We start from the raw sequence: 22,081 nt of genomic DNA, 5'->3' as shown, positions 1-22,081 counted from the left end.
GGCTGATGCGTTCTAAGCATGACGTCACCCACTGTGGCAGGGTACATTTCTTAGACAGATCTGGTCCACCCTATGTTGCATGATTCAGATGCCTTTTTGAAATACACAGTAAGTTAGTGCATTAAGACATGGTTGAAGAAGAGAACGCCAACTTACGGGAGGTCCGGCATCTCCTTTTGGCCCTCTCAGATACTCCATGTCAATCATTGCAATATAATCCTCATAGTAATAGTAATCGTAAGGCTGGGTGTCATAGCTATTTTCTGTGGGATAAGTAGCATCAGGGTAAGATTCACCATCCTTCCTTCGCTCAAGGTGGTTATCCACAGTGGGCCCATGTGTCACTCTATACAAGGTGGTATTCAAAACCTGTTCCGTTTCCACGAGTTCATTGGTGTGTAGATTGGTTGTGATAGCCTTCTTAAGATTAGTCACGGCATCTTGATTCGCGTATGCAATGCCAGATGGTGCTTCCTTAGGCAGGGGCAGGCCAGCTGCTTCCTCATCGTGTTGGGTGATGTTGTCTGATGCAGCTAAGTGACGGCTGAAGTTCTTCTCTCTACTCATTTTTGCCTCGCTGGGGTGGTGATGGGACACTGACAGGTTTAACATTTTCTCCTCTTGGGTGGTTATTTCTTTAGCTTGAACTCCATTGTCTGGGAGAGACACAGCTGAGATGTTCCCTGAATGGAAAGAAGCGAACAGAGACCTTGATGTCTGGTGCTGTTGACTATCACGTGCTGCGGCAGAAGCATTGTTTCTGTTATTTGGAATGCCTTTGCCATCCATGAATGTCTTCTGCGCCAATTCTATTTCACTGAATTCTTTGGGTAAGGGGTTGTGTTCTGCAAGCGTCTTCTGTGGTGATTCTGCCTCACCAAACCCTTCGGGCAAGGCAGTGTGCGCGGAGTGTGTGGTTGGAATTACTGCTGTGTGAGGAAGGCTCGCTTTGGCTTGGGATGCGTCTGCTCGGGGGCACTGCTGTTTCACGTAGCTGCAGTAGTCTGCAGATGCTGCTGTGGCAGGAATAATATCCAACTGGCACACCGTTCCCTCAAAGTGGACAGAATTACTATTCATACTTCCCAAGGTAAACACGCTGTGAGGGTCAAAGATCAGAGCTTCTGAAGTCGTCGCTCCACTAAACTTTCCCTTTCCACATTCAACAAACATGGAGACAACATGGTGGCTAACGGTGATGGCGAATGAGTGCCATCGCTCATCATGGACACTGTAGTTGAAAGTCACTGACTGCTTTCCTCCAACATGCACTATGAGTTTCTTCGGTAGTAACTGCACTCCTAATTGCAGCCTGTTGTTATTCCGAATGCTGAAGAGAAATGCATTGTTCACTTTGTGTGATTGCAACCCAATCAATATTGTCAGTGGCTGCCTTAAACTCACTGGTAAAATGTTCACAAGAGGTGACTCAATGTAGGCACTATCTTTCAAAAGGACGCCAAATTCTGTTAACTGGACCCCCTGAGATAATGCTGTGGATGATGACGGCACGGCCATCACTGTGGATGTGTATCTTACGTCTTTGCCTCCAAGGCCTAGTTGGTGAAGAATATCTATGCCTGGAAATGAAAAGAGAAAAGGGGAGAAAGGATCTTACTCTTATATATTCATATATTCATTATATATTGCGTATAAAAACAAAACTTTCTTTTCAATCAACATAAGTAAGCATGTGCTAACAATAAGCAATTTTGGGGTAGCAAAAGATAGTGAGAGAGGGTTACCATCAAAAATTTAAATGAAGCATGTGTGTGTGTGTGTGTGTGTGTGTGTGTGTGCATGCGTGCACATGAGCACACACACATCACTATCTTTTATCCTCCCAAATAATTTAAAAATCAGATTACCTATTTTGATTTTCCCATTTTATTAGGACTCTTGCCCCTCTGGGATAAATGCACATTCCCAGCTCTGAACTGTCACACATGTCCTGAACGTATAAGGTAACATTTAATGACATCTATGTTCAGGTGAAACTGAACACCCTGTTCAGGAGAGTAATCTGCAATTCACGACCCTCATTGTAAACAGTACACACCATTACTCAAATTCTAATTTTTCAAACTTCTGGGAGCCTAACTGTGGCTTTATGTGCCTGATACCTTAACTACACTTAGAGCACCTTGGTTACCCAAATTCTTGAGGAAGAGGGAAGCAGAATTTAAATTTGCTCTGTTGTGAGCATTTGACGTCACTTTCGAGTTTCTCTTTCCTTCATGTTTCCAGTTCTCTTCAGTGATTTTTTTTTACTTAACCCATAGACTCCCTTTGAATAGTTATTCTGTAATGTGCATATTCTATAATATGGCTTTCATATAATTGTGGATTTAAAGACTTTATTGTTCACCACATTATTGCCCGTGATCTGCTTGGCTCTCTCACTCAGCTGTAAACTCCTGGAAGACGGGCTCTGTCTGGTTCATTATTGTGCTTCTACTATTTCCTTGCAAGGAGTTCCAGAATTTCTCAATGAATAAGCTTGTTCCACTAGAATCCAATCAGACTTCATATTCACCTTTAGAGTCATATAGCTTTACATGCCACTCATTAAATAATGAATGAAACCTTTCCTAAAAATGCAGCCAGCTTAGTCAAAGGTGTGATTCTTAGGATTCCTTCAGTTAGAAGTCTCCCGCCTGCATCTATGTGTGCTGGGAATAACCTCTGGATGGATTATTACATATTTGTGAAAGAATTATAATATGTAAAGAAAATGAAATAAGGTAAGATTAGCTAAGAATATTTAGCACTATTCAAAGCAACAGACAGTTGGCAGTTTCTGTTCATTGCAAAGATTAAACAGGGAGATAGACGCTGGGCTGCAAGTTGGCCAACTGTGCAGAGATGAAATAATTACAGAATAGTATCCATATATAATCTAATACTGTATTTAAAATGCTTTCTCACAGAGATATGTACAAAACACACCAGTTAACATACAATTATCAGCTGCTAATGAAGTAGTTATGATTTTATAGCAGTCATAAAGGACATAAATGTTTATATCTAAAATATTATGCATTAATGGGCCTCAGTCTTTTCCATCAACAACAATGCAGAAATGTAAGCTCACTTGGAGATTCAGCAGCCAATTTTAAAACAATAGTATATAATTTGTAAAAAAAAAAATACTACTGATCACCTGTGTTATTTCAGTATAATTAATATAAAGTTTTTATTATATCCCATAACATGGTTGTTTTCATATGCACTATCAATTACTTTCCAGCTAAATCTATTAACTGTACTTATCACCAGTCTTTAACAAAACTCACACTCTTGAAGTGTGTGCATTGTCAGTCTCTGACTTGAGGGATTCCTGCCCAGTGGTCTCTATCTACAAATGTGTGCGTGTCTTACTCTCAGGAGGAAGCCATGGAGTAGTGTAGCTTCTTTGAAAATTGCAATACTTAAAATTAAAATATATATTACCATAGAGGCTGTAAAAGCCATTGCCCTGTGTGTCAAGTAAGTCATTGTAGCACAAGATAAGTCCCTGATGTGGCATCAAGGGCAGGCTTTGTCCTGAGAAAACCTGCCTTGCAGGAAGGCCTGTTTCAAGAAGTCACTTGGTCTTATTTAACTGAAGTCTTATTAGGAAGAGGATTAATTCAAAAACTTAAAAATGGATATGTATTCTTGATATCCTATAGGCACTTCAGAACGCTTCCTTGAATTTTACTGTATAATAGTATTTATGGCGAATAACTTGTAAAAGCGTCAGATGATTTTGAACAGTTATCACTCAGTAAGTGCACAACCAGGAATGCATTCCTGACACAGTCTGCTCCCCGGTGTGGGCTATTCTTTCAGTGTCTGCCCACATTCCTCACTTACATTTAGGCAGACTGCAAGCCTCACTACAAATGCAGCTAATCTCTTTGCGCCTTATTGTCCTATCTTTATCATATTACAATTTTTAAGGTAGCATTGTAGAACATTAACTAAATTTAATAATTAGGTCTATTTAAGTATTCTGGAATCATGGTTTTGTTTCTCATGACATCCTAGAACTCTTCAGCCACCTGAACTCAGCACCTACACTTTGTCATCGCTCCCTCAGTGTTCACCGCTCTTTCCTCTGCTAATTGAGTCCTAACTCATGATTGCACTGTCACAGTCAACCTTAGAAGTTTGTATTTCTATAAGGAACAAGAATTTTCATGTAGGATGTTTAATGTACTACTCATAAAACGTTCACATAATATTCTTCATGATCCTTTTCTGGGCGTCTATTTTTACCGTTCTTTACTTCCTTTTGTGATTGGAATATTTTTTCACTGTTCTTAAGATAATGCTGTTTCTGGTCATTTCAAAAGTGCAGCCTTTTGATTTATTTTCCCCCTTCTGTCTATTTTCTATGTTATGCATTGGTATCAGGTTTTAGTCTTCCTTTGTTCTGCTTTCTCAAGTTAAGTCTTCCTAACTGGCATAGGAGGATATTTAAGCTAGAAATCTGCCTGAGCAATGTTCTAGCCAATCTTCTAGATGCCATAAGTGCTCTTTTCATTGCTTTTGTTTCCCAGCAACTATTGGTATGCATTTCCTATGACTTTTTAAAGTTTTAATGTCCCAGCTACAAGTTTTCTGATTTACTTTGTTATCTGATGCTGCTACTAAAATCTGACCTAACAGCAATGCGAGCAGAGAACGGTGAAAATTTATTTTATTCTGAATACTTTTCAGTCCCAGTAATGTTCTGAAAGCACCTGCAAAGGTATTTGTGAAAATTTAATGTTTCATGGAGTCAGTAAGAATCTACAATTCACTTCTTGTATTCTCTGTGTCTTTGCTTTTATACAATTATTCCAAGAGAAATTACTTAGTTTGTTATTAGATCCATCTCTGTTTTACTGTGTCTCGGGTCATGTGTGATTTTCCTCTATGCTCCTCCCAATCTTATCTCAATCTATAAGGTTTTGTTTCTGTGACTTTGGAGCTCCCCAAACCCGCAAGTCACATCCATTCTACTGTCTTGTCAGCCTGTCATCGTCTTCTTCACAAGGCTGATCTGGCTTGAGATGTTCCTTATCTTTTTTTTTTTAAATAAGTGATCAGAATATTTACCATCTCATAGCAATATTTTTGCACGCATCATATTTTTAGCTATGTTGGCTTGCATTTTTCTTTGGCATCTTTCTACTCATGCTGCACCAGACCCTGTCACTTGCCTGTTATTTCCCAGCCAGATATATCCGGTATACGGATGCTGTGAAAACAAGACTATGTCTTCCAAACTCCTTCAGTGTTAACAGAATTTTCTTTCTTAAATGAGTTCTTTAATATGGTCCCACCTGTCTGTGAGCCATGCTAATCCAGGGGGCTGGCAAAGCCAGTTTTGCCTACCTCACTCTCCTCTGGGCTCACTCCTATTTGCTCAATCCTCAGAATGAACCTATCACCTCAGGCAGTAGACTGGGGCATTTTCTAAGCTCTCCCCCATTAGCCAACAGTGGCATCTGTTCTTTTGTCTTGTACCTTCCTCTGGGCAGTGTCTTCTCTCCTCATACTCGCTACCACAGTGGCTCTCAATCTTCCTAATGCTGTGACTACTTAATACAGTTCCTCATGTTGTGGTGACACTCAACTATAAAATTATTTTGGTTGCTACTTCATAGCTGTAATTTTGCTGTTAGGAATTGTAACATAAATATGTCTGTTTTCCAATGGTCTTAGGTGACTCTTGTGAAAGGGTTGTTCGATCGTCAAAGGGGTCAGGACTCACAGGTTGGGACCATTGATCTAGCACTTCTGGTATGTCAGGGCTAAACATTCTCTACTCCCTTTCATTGTTTGTTTGCTTGTTTCTTCTGCAACTGTTTTCTGGTGTGTAACTATTCAACTATGCTATCTCTGTACACTTCTCCTTTTCTCTTCATATTTTAACTCTTGTAGATTTTATTAGTCTCTTTGGGTTTTTTTGGTTTTTTTTGTTTTGTTTTGTTTTTGTTTTGTTTTGTTTTTTGTTTTTTTCAAAACTGACAAGTTTAGGATTATTTGTCCTATTTAGCTTGTTTCTTTTACTCCAAAAACAGAAACAGAAGTGGGGAGACACTGCCTCAAAGTTCCATATTTACTTAGTCTAAGCCCAGGCATTGGAGAGATGGCTCTACACTAAAGAGCACTTGTTACTCTTGCAGAAGACCTAGCTCTGGTTCCCAGCAACCTCATGGTGGCTTCCACCCATCAGTAACTCCAGGTTCATGGAGCTGATGTCTCCTTCTGATCTCAGGAGGCATCAGGCACCTGGTGCATAAACATACACTCAAGCAAAACCACTTAAACATGTAAACTAAATCTAAAAGAAACTTAAAATCTATGCTTACTTCACAAATGATGAAGCCAAGGAGCAGAAAAATGATATAATGGAATCAAGGTCATACAACTAGTTAATGGTTGAGCTGAATTTGAGCCATCATGTGACCTCAAGGTTGACACAGTTGCTCTCTCATCCCGTGGCCTGATGGCTACCATGTTCTTCACATATCACTTTTAGGTTATCACCAGCTCACCATGGCAGGATTACTTTTCCCTACTTAGATCACATGATGAGGAATGAGCGCTATAGATAAACTAAAACCTTCTATTGGCTAGCTGGAGGGAACAGAGGAGGCTCTGCAGGCTCCCAAGATGTAGGTGGGACCTCTCCAGCCACAAATACTAAGAGGGTAGAGACTCTTTGGTGGAGTTGTTCCAAGGTTGCACACAGGTTCCAGGGACACAGCTGCCATCACCCATGCTGGCGTGGGCTTCTTGGTGATGCATAGCCTCAGTCCTCCACTCACGTAAATTACTATAGTGAGCTCCTGTTCTCTAAGCTGGGCTTGGGGAGGGTTTTGGTTTTGTTTGTTTGTTTGTTTGTTTGCTTATATGTTTTTCTTCTGTGATTGTCTCTTGAATAAATATAAACTTTCCAGGCAGACCCACACAACAGCACCATAGTTCCAGTCATAGACCAAGCACATTTTGGGGCCAATTCAGAAATAGAAGACACATATACAAAAGATTGGGGGAAATGGGAATAAAGGAAATGAGACAAGAAATAAAGAAAAGCAGAGAGAGAGAGAGAAAAGAAGAAGAAGAAGAAGAAGAAGAAGAGGGAGAGGGAGAGGGAGAGGGAGAGGGAGAGGGAGAGAGAGAGAGAGAGAGAGAGAGAGAGAGAGAGAGAGAGAGAGAGAAAAGAAGAAGAAGAAGAAGAAGAAGAAGAAGAAGAAGAAGAGGAAGAGGAAGAAGAGGAAGAGGAAGAGGAAGAAGAAGAAGAGGAAGAGGAAGAAGAAGAGGAAGAAGAAGGAGAGAGAGAGCATCTATAGTACAAGTGCTTTAATCTTTAGTTTAATCCTGGCTTAGCTATGACTAAATTATAAATTGGAGTTAGATTTAGCTCTTTGATACCAATATATACAACAACAAGTAAATTGTCTGTAATTAGTTAGTTTCATGAGCAGCCCTTGCCACAGAATTAACCCAGATCTTTAGTTCATGTCACTGAATAAATCAGTTACCTCTTGGGAAAAAACGTAGATGATTAGTAATACAGCACTAGAGTTGCCCTGATTTCTTAAAGAACTCTGATGACATTTACTAAATTCTCCCTCTGTACCCAGGACCTCTCTAAAGACTTTACCATATTATCATAATTCTCCCATCTCTATATGTGTATACTACTATCACCCACATATTACAGTTATGAAAAGTCGAGGATAAATTCTATTTCCAAGGCCATCTAACTAGAGAGTGCAGAGATGCTTTACCTAAGGGCAGAGTGCACTATACCCCTTTCCTTTATCTGCTTCCTAAATGTAGAATAAATGGTGGTGTTGCCAAGACAACAGCCATGCTCTCTTTACTGTAAACAGCAGGCCTAATGATGTCATTCAAACCATAGCTGCAACGACCACATCTCTGACTCACAGACCTCTCTGCTGGCTTTGCATAGCCAACTGTCTGCTGGATTTATTCAGGAGAAATTACAAGTTTCCAAAGCAGGTCTAACTCAATATGTTACCCTCAAACTTCATTTTTCCCACTTCAGTGTTTTTGTCAGTAAAGGGGCAGCCAGCATGACCTTTCTGTAATAGGCATGACATTATGATACTGCTCGGTGGCTTTGTGTGACTCATGAAATCTGTGTCATCAATTCCTGTCTTATCTCTCTCATTTCATTTCCTGTTCATCTCACCTTATCTTTTTTGTTAAGTATTTAATCTTATTGATCTCACTTTGAACTCTTAGTGCTTGCACTTGGAGGGCTTTCAGCTTCATGACATCCTAAACTCTTTGTTCCTTGGACTAATTTTTGTTTTGTTTTGTCTAGAAACCTTCTAGACAGGGTTTCTCTGTGTAGCCTTTGCTGCCCTGGCCTCACTTTGTAGACCAGGCTGGCCTTAAACTCACAGAGATCCAACTTCCTCTGTCTCCCCAACTACTGGGATTAAAGGCATGCACCACCACAACTAGCTCCTTGGACTAATTTTCATTAGCTGCTTTTTACAATGATAAAAATTCATGGTGAACGTAACATAAATCTGTAAGTCTTGTGAGTTTTTCTCATGTTTTGAAGCTGGGTGTGGGCTTGGGGAATCTTTTAACTTGAACTTGATGTCATAACTAAGAGTGGTTCTGGAAGCAACGCTCTTACATGCTCACCTTCCTTCCTTGGTACAGCTGCCTAGTCCACAGCATCCTCCACTCGGGATTATATTCATTCTTTCTAAACTTTTTGCGTCACCAAAGCTTATCAGTTTTTAAAATCCCATTGGTTCAGAGTCCCACTGAGAGTACCTACCCCCACTGATGTTTCCTCACCAACAGGAACTGAGCTCCCATGTCACATTATTTTCAATTTCCTTTGTATTTTAGAGGCAGGATCTTACTGGCTTTTTCCAGTCTGGTCTCAAATCCCTGACCTTGAGAGAGTCTCCTGACTCAGTCCCCCAAGCATATTTATGATCATTACAGGCATCATTCCACCCCCCACCACATCCCACCTACCCCCACCCCACTCACCCCACCCCATCCCAACCCCCCACCCACCCCATTCCCACCCCACTCCACCCACTCCCACCCCACCTACCCCACCCCATCCCACCCACCCCACCCCTTCCCACCCCCACCCACCCACCCCACTCCCCCACTCCCACCCCACCCCACCCCACCCCCACCCTACCCACCCCACTTCCCCCCACCCCCCACTGCACTGCCCCTTCTCCCAATGAGGAAAAGAGGGAGATGGATGAAGTAGGGCATAGGGAGGGAGAAGTCCAGTCTCAGAAGAGGATACTATGGCTTACACTCCTGTCTCTGTAAATACATTAACTTGTAACTAACTCTATGGGGTGTATACTCCATGCCTAAAACATTCAGATGTGGTAGCATACACATCTACATTTGTTTTTCAAATACAGAAAGCAAAGATCTGTTCTCATGCCATGCCAAGTCAGAGGAACAAGCAATATATAGTTAGCCCTGAGAGCTTAGAGATGCTTTACATTTCTTAGCCATTGTAGCTTAAGTGATTTCTTAAAGCTTTCGAGTTCTAGAGTATAACAAGTCACAGAGTTAACTTTTTCTATTAAATGATTAAATGGATATATATTAATCCTAATTAATTTTCAGTGTTTCAATTTGTCATACAACTTGGCAAGTCCTACAGCTATATTTTTTTCTGATGCTGCATTTATGCCAAATTCAAAAAAAATTAAAATGATTTCCCCACATCCATTCCCACACTGTCAGCATTAATTGGGCTTGGGGGCTACTACTTCTAATAATAACATTTTAAAATATACATGAAGTTGGGAGGTGTACAGGTTGGTGGGCTCTGGGAAGAATTGGAGGATGGTCCTAGGTGGGTGGATAAGCTCATCATAATACATCGTATGCACATGTGACATTTAAAATATATATTTTAAGTGATTAAAATGAAACCACCAGGATTATAAGAAAGATTACATAGTATTCAATATGCATTTCTTTTTCTTTCCAGATATGTATAAATTGACCACATTAACTAGATTATCTCCCCATATTCGTTTTTTTCAAGGTTTTTTTTAAGTCACTTCTAAACAGCGCCAAAATCGTGACTCAAATATAAGTTTCCTGGCTCTAGGCTACTGAGTTAAGGAACTAAAGGAAATGATTTATGATCAGTTGCTTTTACTTGTTCAATGCCCTGAGGATGTGGGGAGAGAAGCTGGTCTAGACTGTGTTCCGTTCTACAAAAATGTATTGTGCTGCCATTACCTAAAACATCCTTTGTGTGTTATCTCATTTTACTTACCCTAAACCTCATATAATGTGGTTCTTATCTTCATCTTGATCTGTTGGAAATGAGGCTCACAGTGGTTCAGGTCAAGGTCACTCAAGGTCACAGAGCTACTTGGTAGTGTGATCTGGACATTAAGCAGGGCTGGCTCCAGAACACCTGTGTCCTTAAACACCACTGGCACAGTGGGCATGCTAAAGAAACCATTTGCTCTTTAAAGTTCTCTGGTTGTAGGCAGCACATTTCTTCTGTATAAACAGATCGATGCAAACTTATTCATAAAGTGAGAAATGAAGCTTTAAGCTAGATATAAAAATTGTTGACAGAGTGCCCAGTGTAGGAGGGTGGAGTTGCTATAGCTAGAATGAACAGCCTCTATGTGACATTAACGTACACAGGAGACACTCTTCTTCCACATAAGGGTGTGCCGACATGTGTTTTCACACTTGCGGTCATGAACCAGAGACACGATGCCATTTGAGAATTAGTTACATGGTCAGTCCAGTGTGACCCACTATGGGTGACACTGCATCTCTCTGTCACATCTCACTGGCAGCCAGGGACAGTGAGAAGAGAAGATTGCTGCAGCAGGCAGAAAGATAACCACATCAGCAAGTCCTCAGAAAACTTAAGCTTCTGTAAACCACCTCATCTTGAAATAGACTCACATATTCACTAGGTTGCACCCAACACTGGGCTAGACGGCAAATATAAAGTTCCTATCTATTAAGATGATAGTTAAAATGGATTTTTTAGCTATGTTAAAATTTAAGAAATAACTAAAATTATAGAAAATCACATAGACTTTCTCACATAGATTTTTAAAATCACATATATTTAATCTTGAAGGCCTTTTTAATGAAAAGAAGGAAATACGGTTCAAGACTACCTAAAAAGTGGATAATTAGAAGAGACATCAGCAGACAAACAGATTTTTTTTTAAAATGCATTAAAGAAGGAAGAGAGGAGGGATGGGGTCGTGACCAAGGGTAAAGTGAATAAACAAATAAGGGAGAGAGAGAGACAGACAGACAGACAGACAGACAGACAGACAGACAGAGACAGAGACAGAGACAGAGACAGAGACAGAGACAGAGACAGAGACAGAGAATGAATCAAAGAGCTGAAGACAATGGGACAACAACTCCTGGGAAAGCCCTGAATGACTCAGGAATGTGACATACAAGTTCAATGAACTCTTGGAGTTGCACATTAGGGTATTGGAAAAGTGGGAAGTAGCTAAGCATTTGTATAAGAAACTCTGAGACCATAATAGAAAAGTAAAGACTGATTACATTGAAATACTGACACAATCATAGCAGAAGATCAGAAGTACCTTCCTTATAAGGGAATCAGGTAAGAGCTACATAATACCTTAGGACACAACCCCTTCATCCAAGACTCTTGTGATCACTGAGCTCCAGTAGTGGCAACCACCATGATTTTATTCTCCATGTAAAACTGGGGAATGGCATCCTCTCTAAAGACACTTCATGGGTCCAGATAGTTGGGTTGCAACAAGCAGGTGGTCAGCCTGGCTCGTCTTTCAACACCCCAACATGGAACACTTTGGTTGTCAGGCCTATATGAAAATAGTCCCCAAATATATTTTTATTGTCTTATTTTAAATGATAACAGAAACAACTGCAGACTCTCAAATAATATCTACGATATAAAAATCAGATCAAAACAAAGAAATTTAGAAGGAAAAAAAAGGCAACACAAGAAGAAACCTTCAAAATATTGTTGTCACCCTTAACAAAGTTAGAAAGGACAAGCACCCGAGAAGCAGGAACACACTTCTACGTTTTGTAAGGAAGAAGGGAAATCTGAGTGAGGGACCTGCAACGTTCAGATAAACAAAAATGAACATGTCTAGAAGAGAAACTCAGGAATAGCTCTCGCCTAACCCCAAACAAAATTGGGAAATAAAACCTTAAAATGAGAAAACAAGTAAGTCAATTGTGGAGGTGCAAAAAATGCAACAGAAAATGCAGAATAATAGGAGTTAATTAGAAACGTGGGCATAACAAAGGGAAATTTCAAGAAAGTGAAAGTGAATCAGTGTGGAAGAAATCACTTCCACACTGATAAGGCTCACTGGATACCCAACACAATGAAGAGACTCTCGTCACGACAGTGTTATGGACTTCAAAACATCAACAGCAAGTGACTATAAAGACCTTAAGAAAAGAATAAAGAGGTCATAAGTGGACTACCAAGAATTACTTATCAATTTCAACAGCAGCTGTTCATGCTAAAAAAAAAAAAATCAGAATCCACCACAGGCTTTGGATTTCAGTGGAACCTATGGAGTAAATTTCTCTACTGGCCTCTGCTGGCTCTCTTTCCACGGTGCTTTCAAAGCTGCCCCAGCGCAGCATTAAAATAAATGCTCAAAGGACTAAGGACTAAGGTGCCTCTGGGGAGAAACTTTTTTCAAAGATGTCTCAGAATTTGTTACAGCATGTGAAGAAATAACTAATAATGGCATAGAACGCACAGAAGAAGAGCAATCTTCCCGAGGAAACTTAATGAAAAAGTACAAAGGTACACAGATCAATGACAAAAATACTTATACGGATATGATAAAGTAAATTACAATGGCAAAGAAGCTATGGAATTGTATTAAGGTGACCAGAGAGAAAGAATGAGCATAATATAAAACCTTAAATTCTCACCATCAACAATAGGAAGTCAATAAAATATTTAAGCATATTACCAAGAAAACAAAGATTAAATTGAAAAGATACCAGAAAGTTTCAGAGAAGGTAAAGGAAAGGATTTGGTTCCCCAGGGCAACTTACCTTTCAGCCATGTATTTGAAGTACTCTGATACTCATTTTTAAGTTTTAAAATGTCTTGTAAGTACGAGATACTCCAGAGATGTCTAACCTGAGTCTCTGGCTCAAATGAGAGATTTGACCACCTTAAGGTTGCAAGTCACAATTGTGCATAATTTTTTTTGATAATTTCTCCTTTTTAAAGATTTATTTGTCCCTGTGTGTGCATGCCACATGCAAGTGGGTGGCCCTTGGAGGCCAGGAAAGGGTCAAGTCCTCTGGACTTAGAGCCTTAGGCAGCTGTGAGCAGACTAAAGTAAGTGCTGGGAGCAAAACTCGGGTCCTCGTAGGAGTGCAGTCAGCACTCTTAAGCACTGAGCCATCTTTGCAGCCCCTACTGACTCTCATCGGGTAGATCTGTTGGACAGGAGACCACGCCTTCCTATGTGTGCCTCCCTCCTGCAAATCTGTCATTTGTGATGTCTTTACTTGTCATTCTTTCATATTGTTGTTTGGTTGATGGACTCAAGTGACAAGTGGCTCATTGAGTTTATTACTAAGTTGAAAAGCTGATCGTATTATAATATGGGCAGCTGCACTGGGTCCTGCTATGCAAAAGTGAGAGGGGCCAAACAACCACCTTGCTGATGTCCCACACCCAGCCAGCTTCCTGGATTCTCACTTCGAAAACATTTTTGAACCTTTGACAAAGCCACTTTCCTTTTTCACTTTGAAGTCAGAGATATTTTTGTATTTACATGTCAGTCATTGGGTAGTAAGATATTTCTTGGGAAGTAGACACTTTTAAAATGTTGTTTAATAAACGAATAAAATAGGATATACAAAGAATTCTGAGTGTAACAATCTAGCCGATGAAATCAAAACACTATTTCCTAGACCACCCCACAGGAATTAAATAATGTTCTGAGCCCTCTGTCAAATATGCAAATTTCACTTCTTAACGATGCAAATCCAGGAGGAACATTTGTTACATGCGTGTGTTGTTTCAGGAAGGGCAGAGGTTATTCAGTTACAGTCTGCCACCTCCGAGAACGCCCACTTGAAATGACGTCACAAGCAAAGCCTTTTCACTGTACAAAACTTCCCTTTTATAGAGATTTGGCTTAAAAATGTAAGCAATTTCACAGATGGAAGATCTGAGCAATTCCTTAAAGGTCATATTTATCCCCCAAGTTGATTTTTTTGTACCCTCATATCCTCTTGCCACCAGCTCTAATCTTTTATTATTGTTTAATGCTGAATTTCAGGTTATGATGACTTGGAAGGAATGTACTGTGACTGCTGAAAGCAGAAGCGTTGTTTGTTTGTTTGTTTGTTGGTCACTGACTGGATAGGTAGGTAGCAAGGCTGACTGTCCCTGATGGTCAACCTTGACTTTCAACTAGTTGGGATGTAGAATCACCCTGGAAACCAATTTCTGGCTTTATCTTTGAGGAAGTTTCTAGAGTGAGTTAACTAAGGTGGGAAAATCTGCCCTAAAAACGGGCAGCACCACTGCCGCAGGCTGGGGTCCTGGACTGAATGAAAAGGAGAAAGTTGCCTGAGCACCTGCGTCTGGATACAACAGAAGCCGCGGAAGCAGTGGAAGCAGCGAGCTCCAGCTCCGCCATCTTGCTTTCCCTGCCATGATGGATGGCGTCCTCAAACCATCAGCCCAAGTAGACGCTACCTTCCTTAAGTACCGTTTGTCACGAATTTTGCCACAGTCATTAGAAAAATAACTACTACACTTGTCTGGAACTCCGTATCTTCCTGTCTCTCTTCTTGATGCGCCAAGGCTGCAGGCTTACTGTACTCAGCTTGGAAATATTCTTAAAACACAAGTAACAAGGCAATTCCCCTTACCTTGTTCCTGCGCATGAGCAGTAATCCAGGCCACACATAGTGCAATAAAACGAAGAAGCAGTTTCCTAAGGGGGGGGGGGGGGGGAGAAAAGTTAAGACATTTGCAACTAACAAGTCATACAACTGCTAGCTCAGGAGTCTGCAGTGCGGTATGAATTTGCATTTCTTCCTTCCTTCCTTCCTTCCTTCCTTCCTTCCTTCCTTCCTTCCTTTCTTTTGCATTTCTAATGAGTTTCCCCATAAAACTGCTGCTTCTGACTGGAGGGCCATGGAGACCTCTGCACATGTTCTCTGCTTTAGCGCAAGTGATGTTCAAAGTTGGTTCACAGGGTTTACATGACTGTATACTACAATCATTTCAGAGCTTGAGAGACGCTAATACTTGGTGTCCTCTCTCCCCTTCCAGTAAGATTCTGGTTTCAGTATGACCATGGGACAGGCAGCGTGCGTGCGTGCGTGCGTGCGTGCGTGCGTGCGTGCGTGCGTGCGTGCGTGCGTGCGTGCGTGCGTGCGTGCGTGCGTGCGTGCGTGCGTGCGTGCGTGCGTGCGTGCGTGCGTGCGTGCGTGCGTGCGTGCGTGCGTGCGTGCGTGCGTGCGTGCGTGCGTGCGTGCGTGCGTGCGTGCGTGCGTGCGTGCGTGCGTGCGTGCGTGCGTGCGTGCGTGCGTGCGTGCGTGCGTGCGTGCGTGCGTGCGTGCGTGCGTGCGTGCGTGCGTGCGTGCGTGCGTGCGTGCGTGCGTGCGTGCGTGCGTGCGTGCGTGCGTGCGTGCGTGCGTGCGTGCGTGCGTGCGTGCGTGCGTGCGTGCGTGCGTGCGTGCGTGCGTGCGTGCGTGCGTGCGTGCGTGCGTGCGTGCGTTGGACACTCAGCATTTTGGTCTTAGTCAGTTACTCCCCACCTTACTTTTCCAGACAGTGTCTCTCACTAACTTTGACTTCTCTCATTCCCCTAGACTAACCGGCCAACAAGCCCCAGGGATCCCCCCCATCTCTGTCTCCCCAGCGTTAAGCTGACAGCTACAGCACCCAGCTCTTTCCAAAGTGGATCCTAGGGCTGAAACTCGGGGTCCTCGTGCTGGCACAGCAAGTACTTCAGAAACTAAGTTACCTCCCGGCTCTGTAATTTCAAGTATTTACCAGGTGGGCCAAATGTGCAAAATAGATTTGAGCACCATTGTGTAAGATTAATTTCTGCACGTGACAGAACTCAACATTCTCAGACATTTAATAAAGCCAAGCAAGTATAAAAGAAGCCAATATTATTGTCACTATAATTTAATAAAGATTCAAAAATGACAAGCCATGCTATCTGAGGTGTCTAATAAACAGTCTGCCCCGCCCCCAGTCCCCATGCCCACCCCCAACCCCGCCCCCAGACCCTATTCCCACCCCCAACCCCGCCCCGCTAGCCTCACCTTCAGTTATTCAGTTTAGCACCAGCCGAGTTCAGAAGATACCAACCAGACTAGCCAGGTGAAGACCTAAGTTTAGTTGGAAAAACACCCAAAAATCATCCCCGGAAGAGACAAGGAGCTAATCCTTTCCCAAGAGTCTCCCCTGGATGCGGCTGAAGGAGCTGTTCAGCTTTCTCTGTCATAAAAGTCTAGGTTCTTTTGGGAGAATGCCAGCAACCTTTCTTAGGGGACTCAGGAGATCCTTAGGATTTATGATGCGCGTCTCCGGGCTACTGCTACGCATCCCTACAAAGAGGAAGTTTACAATAGCTGGAAAGACTCGTGAACTTTTGTGAATAGCAGACTTTTTGATGAGTTGGTGGCTTTCTCTAAAACCAGCAGAGGTGTGTGAAGTGATGTGAGAAACACACATGTAAGACACAGCTAGCATTTCAATGGTTCCGCTCACCCTTGGTTTTTATGCCAAAAATGTCTTCGTCCTGACAGGTTTACAGATTCTGTGTTTTACTAACAGCTAAGATCCAGGAGTGGTAAAAAAAAAAATCTCTTCTTCTCAAAATAACTGAGGGAAAATTTTCATCCCAGCAATGGGAATAAACTTGGATGATTCCAGGGGGAAAGCATGGTGGGTGATTTACCCACAGTGAAGTCTCTCACACTGTCACTGAACTCAACATGAGGAACTTACACAGGGCATCTAATTCGAGGTGCTTGCTCAGTTCTTGAATGCAGAGAGAGTAATGCGAGGACTTAGGGCAGTCAAAGGACATGGAGTCCAGTCAGTAAAAGGGAAGAAAAATACAGCTATCCATCTTGTAGCGCCAAGGCAGCTGTTACACTGCCCCACACTAGTGTTAGAGATTTTTGAATGAATGGCTGATAAGAACAAGAGATAGCCCTTCGTTCCTACAAAACTTCTGCCAAACTTCTTTGCTTCTAGAACACAGAAAAATTTTTTTTTATTTATTAAACTGGCAATGGAGGAAATTATTTGGTTTGGTATATGTCGTTACCTTTAGCCAAAATATCTCTCACAGTTTCCAGAACCAACTTCTTTTTTATCTTTTTAAAAAATTATTTAATTAATTTATTCAGATTACAACTCAATTGCTATCCTATCACTTGTATCAAACTTCTATCTGTACCGTGATCCCAAGATCAAAGAGCTCAGGCGCTCCTTCGTGCCTTTTGTCCAGCTTAGAATATTACATGGTCTGAAAGTATTTCATCTTCTTTGCTTTCTCTCTGCACCTGCAGTTCTAGCTCCTTTTTCTGGGAAATGATGCTCAGACTAACTTTATTTCCTTCAAACCTTCAAACCTTCAGGTACATTCATCTGAACATTTTGATGGACTGTGTATGGAAAATCCCGTCCTCTTTCTGCTTTGGTCTCACTTTAGGTGCTTTTTAGTTGAATCTTCCTTTGGCTTAGAATCATTCTGACTGTCCCCTTCCCATCCCTCCTTCCTCCTGTCTCTCATTTCCCCTACACACACCCAACTCTTCAGGATTTCCAGATATTTTTCCTTTAATACATGTTTCTCATTCAGTTATGCACAGTTGTTTCTTTTGCTTCTCTACTGAACCCTGCTGTTGTTGGTGGGGGGGGCGGGGGCAATTGTATCTTTTCTTCAACCTTTCTATTCTTACTACCCGAGACCAGGTTGGATTCTCCACAGTTGATGTTCAGTAAATATTTGTTGGAGAAATGAATAAATAATAAGAAAATGAAAGGCAGAATAATGTTAAGCTTTTTGTGGAATAAAAATGAGATGGTCCTTATGTCATCTCTTACCCAGAGTTATAAATTCTAATATCAGACCTAGTAGTAAGACAGCTCACAAAAAAGGCCACCGTTGCTTGTCCAGGTATTTTGATAAAACTTTTCTCCTGTGGTTTAACAGATTACCAACCAAAATGTCTAAACAACCCTCAAAATTACTTTGCACATGCTGTAATTTCTCTCCCCAAGGTATCAATTTATTTTTAACATTTATTTGAACATTCAAATAACTGAACAACTTAGAAAATAGTATTTCCTATCAGCTAGGAAGAACAGTACAAACTTTTAAATTACTATAATAGCCAGCCCAGGGGACTTTGTGATAACCTAGGTTTGTTGTTGTTGTTGATTGCTGTTTTTGAGGTGGGGTCTCTCTTATACCAGCTGGCCTGGATCCTATGTAGCACAGATCAGCTGGGACCTCTTATCCTCTGCCTCTGCCTCTTGACTACTAGGAAGCACAGGCTTATGTCACACATTCACCGTAAGCTCATGCAGTGGGTGGAAATGAACCCTGAATGCCATGCACACCAGAAAAGCAATACAACGAATGAGCTACACTCCCAGCACCCAGCACATTAAGCCAGTGCATCTAACACCCTTCATGTTTCAGGTTTCTTCTATTAATTCTACAAAGTCACATCAATTTTAATCTATTTTAAGAGCAACCCTGGGAAAGAAAAGGAGGGTATGGATCCAATTTTCAACTATAAATATTTTGGAGTGACTAACTGGGAACTTCCAGAACATCACTACAAAAAACAATCACAGTAAGTGGAAACCTCAGGCATTTCATTTGGGGTCCCTAAAGTTTAATTCATTGGCTAACGGAAGACTTTTCCAAAGCCCCGCCCTCTTTCTCAAAGTACTGGGGATGTTTTCAAATGAAAGAACTCTAAATTTTTTATGGTTTTTTTTCCCCCTAGAAACAAGTTTCTAGGTCTGACCTCCTAACTGCTTTTGCTCCACTTTTCATGTGTATGGCTGGACCTGTGAGGACCTACAATCTGGTTAATCATGAGTTACCCTTCGTTATCTGCAGCCCGTACCCACTGCCTTCTGCAATGGAACAAGTTTGGCATCGTGAGATTTTCATGGTGGGCCAGCCCCCTGGTCCCAGGTCTGGAGGTCTCCTCAGTGATGAAGGAAGACCAGCAACTTCAGCCAGGGCCTGCTACCCACTCCAGCACCCCTCGTCAAGCCTTTCCTGCCTGCTCCCCCACCCAATGCACTGGGTATCACTTTCTCCAGAAGTTCCACCATTGTGTGTGCAGTTCTATTTAGTTTTTCTGCCCACCCCCCAGTCATCTGGACCCATTACAAGCCCCCAAGTTAGCCAAGAACATATATGCAGGGTTGGTCCTGAGACCCTTTACAAGGGCCCTGTAAACAGTACAAGACCTGTGTGAAGACACACACCATGGGAATTATTACTTGGCTACTTGGGCTGGGTGCAATGGCTAGAGAAAAGCCCTTGCTCTGGGAGTTGGCAAGAAGAGAGGACCTTGTTGGAGTCTGAACAGAAATTCCACAAAATTCGACTGTGCAGAGGATCACCCCACACCATACCCTCAAAGGATATCAACCTGGAAGATGTATCCAGGACTGTAAGATCTGATGCATTTGAGCCCTACCCTGCCTGATTTCTAGAAAGATCCACCCAGTGGTTTGCTTACCAATAAAAGCCAGTTCAAAAGCCTGAATCTGTGTGAGGGCCGGAAGACAAAGGCCACGGGAAGAACTTCTAGCATCTAGAGACTTCTGGGCTCCTAGCACTGAGGAGACCATAGACACCAAGGGTATCCTAAGTGTATAGGCTTTATTGTGTCTCCCAGAAAAGGGGGTGTGCCTGGAGATGCAAATTGCTCTGCATCAGGGAACACTCACACAGTGTGCAGAGGTCAGAGGGGAGAGCACACTGGAGGTTCTGCACAGGGCTGGGAAGCACATGTGTACACAAATATTGCCACAAGGCGGGGCTCAGGGGCGGGGGCTTCTCCACTCACGCCTGCCTCCACCAGCACTCAGCTGACTTGGACAGTTTGGCCCCTGCCTTCCTCCCACCTACAACTCAACAGCCTTCCTCCCTGTATCTCAGCTGGCCAGAGGCAAACTCAGTAACCCAGTGCCCTCTCATACAGCACTCAGGCAAGCAGTCATGGCTGGGAACCATCAAATTCACTTTTTCCCCCAGTGTAGGGATAGGAGCTGGTATGGTGTCTAAAGGCAAGATGGACCTGCCCAAGCTCTGCCAGGAAAGGTAGGTCCACCCTTCATACCCTATCCTTTCCTGACCCCCAACCCTATCCTGACTCTAGGCTGCAAGCACCACTTCCCCACTGACAGAACGTAAGTCAGGGTTCAGCCACAACTCTGTTGGCCTTCTAAAAAAAGAGGTGATGGCCCCAAACCCCGTGAGCTGAGCAGTCTCCTGCTTTCTAGGCTCTTTAGACATCCTTTCTCACCACCTGACAACCTAGTCCCAAACCTGTGCTTGCCATACGCAGCTGATTGCTAGAATCCTAGCAATCACCAAGGCTGGGCGCCATGAGACAGCGGGAAATAGGACTTCCGCCAGGGCTGACAGAGAAGAGGAGGGGTGTGCAGGAGAGTTGGAGTTTGGAGCCCAAGCTGGTGTCAGAGCTACTTTGGAACTGCCTGGGGCAGTGGCCCGAGGGGATGTTGGGACACAGGCCAGCATGCTTTTCCGCTGCAGCCCCAGGATCGCTCTAGCATAAACTGCGACTCGCTGGCAGAAGCTTGCTTCCTTTCAAAGACAGTATTTTACAAGTTGAGAAGAGGAGGATGCCACGGCAGCTTGCCCACTCCCAATGCCAAAACGTACTATGGAGCAGGACCACAGATCTCCACGGTGGATACAGAGGGTGGAGAGAGGGGGGTTGGTCTAAAGCCCCTTTCCTCCCCCCCTCAGGCAGCGGGTAGGCTACTTACGTTTTTGAGGTGGGGGAGACCTTTCCATGCCTTGTCCTGTAGGCTCCTAAATGCATTTGTATGCATTTGTCCCTGCAGCAAAGCACTAACGGAAAACAGAAGCCAGCTCCGAACTGCTAAAGGTGCAGATACTGTCCATGAAAAGGGGGGAAAGTCACATGAGAACCATGCTCCAACCCGCAAAACGGAGTGTGGGGTGGGGTAGGGGTTGAAGCGGTGTGGGGGTAGGAAGCAGCACCCAAGGGGGGAAGACAGCTAGGATGCTCCGTGCCTGGCTGCAGCCGGGGTCGCGCTCCCCTGGGGAGACCAGAGATGAGCGAGACTTCACCCTGAGGCAGCGGGAGCCAGCGGCAACAGCCGGAGCTGAGTTGCGAGCGCAGCCCTGGAGTTCACTTGCGGTTCAAAGGAGACTCGGAGACTCCAGTAAAGCTCTCTGCTTTGGGCCTGGGAGGAGAAAGGCGGGGTGGGGGGTGGGGGTGGGAAGAAGGAGATGAAAGTAGCGGAGGAAGTCCTTGGGACCGGCCTGCGCCCAAACATTTGTCAAACAAGCACACACACCCACTTGGGAAATCAAGTTGGTGCGAGGGGCTGGTGGCAACTGCAGGCGCTTGCTCGGCGTTGACTGCCGGCTGCTTTGCCTAGAAGAAGAGGAGCCCAGTAAATCCGGCTGGTGTTAAATTTCACCAGCGCACTGACTTGCAATGACATCACTAAACACGGAGCACACCTCCCCCTCCGCCCCGCAACCTTCCCCCACCCCAGCACCGCCCAGCTGCCCTGGTCCGCCAGCCTAGCAAGGTCAGGCTGGGCCAGCTGCCCCCTGAGCACCTCCTGGCCACCTCCGAGATGCATCCCTTCCTCTCTCTCCATGTAACAGTCTTGTTCGCGTTTTCTTGTCTGTCTCCTGTATGACTCTTCATGCCCAGGCTTTTTCTTTACTCTCTTTCCCTACACCTAGGGTCCTCCTGAACTCAGCTAGTTTTTTATTCCTTTCTCACCCCA

At 43.3% G+C, this 22,081-nt stretch overlaps 1 protein-coding gene across 5 annotated transcripts in view; it reads right to left on the bottom strand.

The window, feature by feature from the left end:
* COL24A1 (collagen type XXIV alpha 1 chain) overlaps positions 1-21,782 on the bottom strand; it is a 257,071-nt gene extending 235,289 nt beyond the window's left edge. For 3 of the 5 annotated variants that reach the window (XM_084757418.1, XM_084757419.1, XM_084757420.1), the window contains exons 1-3: positions 21,080-21,717; positions 14,935-14,999; positions 157-1,580 (exon numbers count right to left, since the gene is read on the bottom strand). In XM_084757418.1, coding sequence (XP_084613544.1) covers positions 157-1,580; positions 14,935-14,999; positions 21,080-21,135 — 1,545 coding nt within the window. In that variant the 5' untranslated portion in view covers positions 21,136-21,717. Of the gene's footprint in view, positions 1-156; positions 1,581-14,934; positions 15,000-21,079 lie in introns of all 5 variants that reach the window. The other 2 variants (XM_084757416.1, XM_084757417.1) reach the window with 2 other exon arrangements.
* Between the last annotated feature and the right edge of the window lie 299 nt (positions 21,783-22,081).

This window comes from Acomys minous, assembly GCF_964271855.1.
Source record: "Acomys minous genome assembly, chromosome: 14".
Taxonomy (NCBI): domain Eukaryota; kingdom Metazoa; phylum Chordata; class Mammalia; order Rodentia; family Muridae; genus Acomys; species Acomys minous.
The sequence above is the reverse complement of the archived record's forward strand: the minus strand, read 5'-3'. Positions and strand labels throughout refer to the sequence as shown.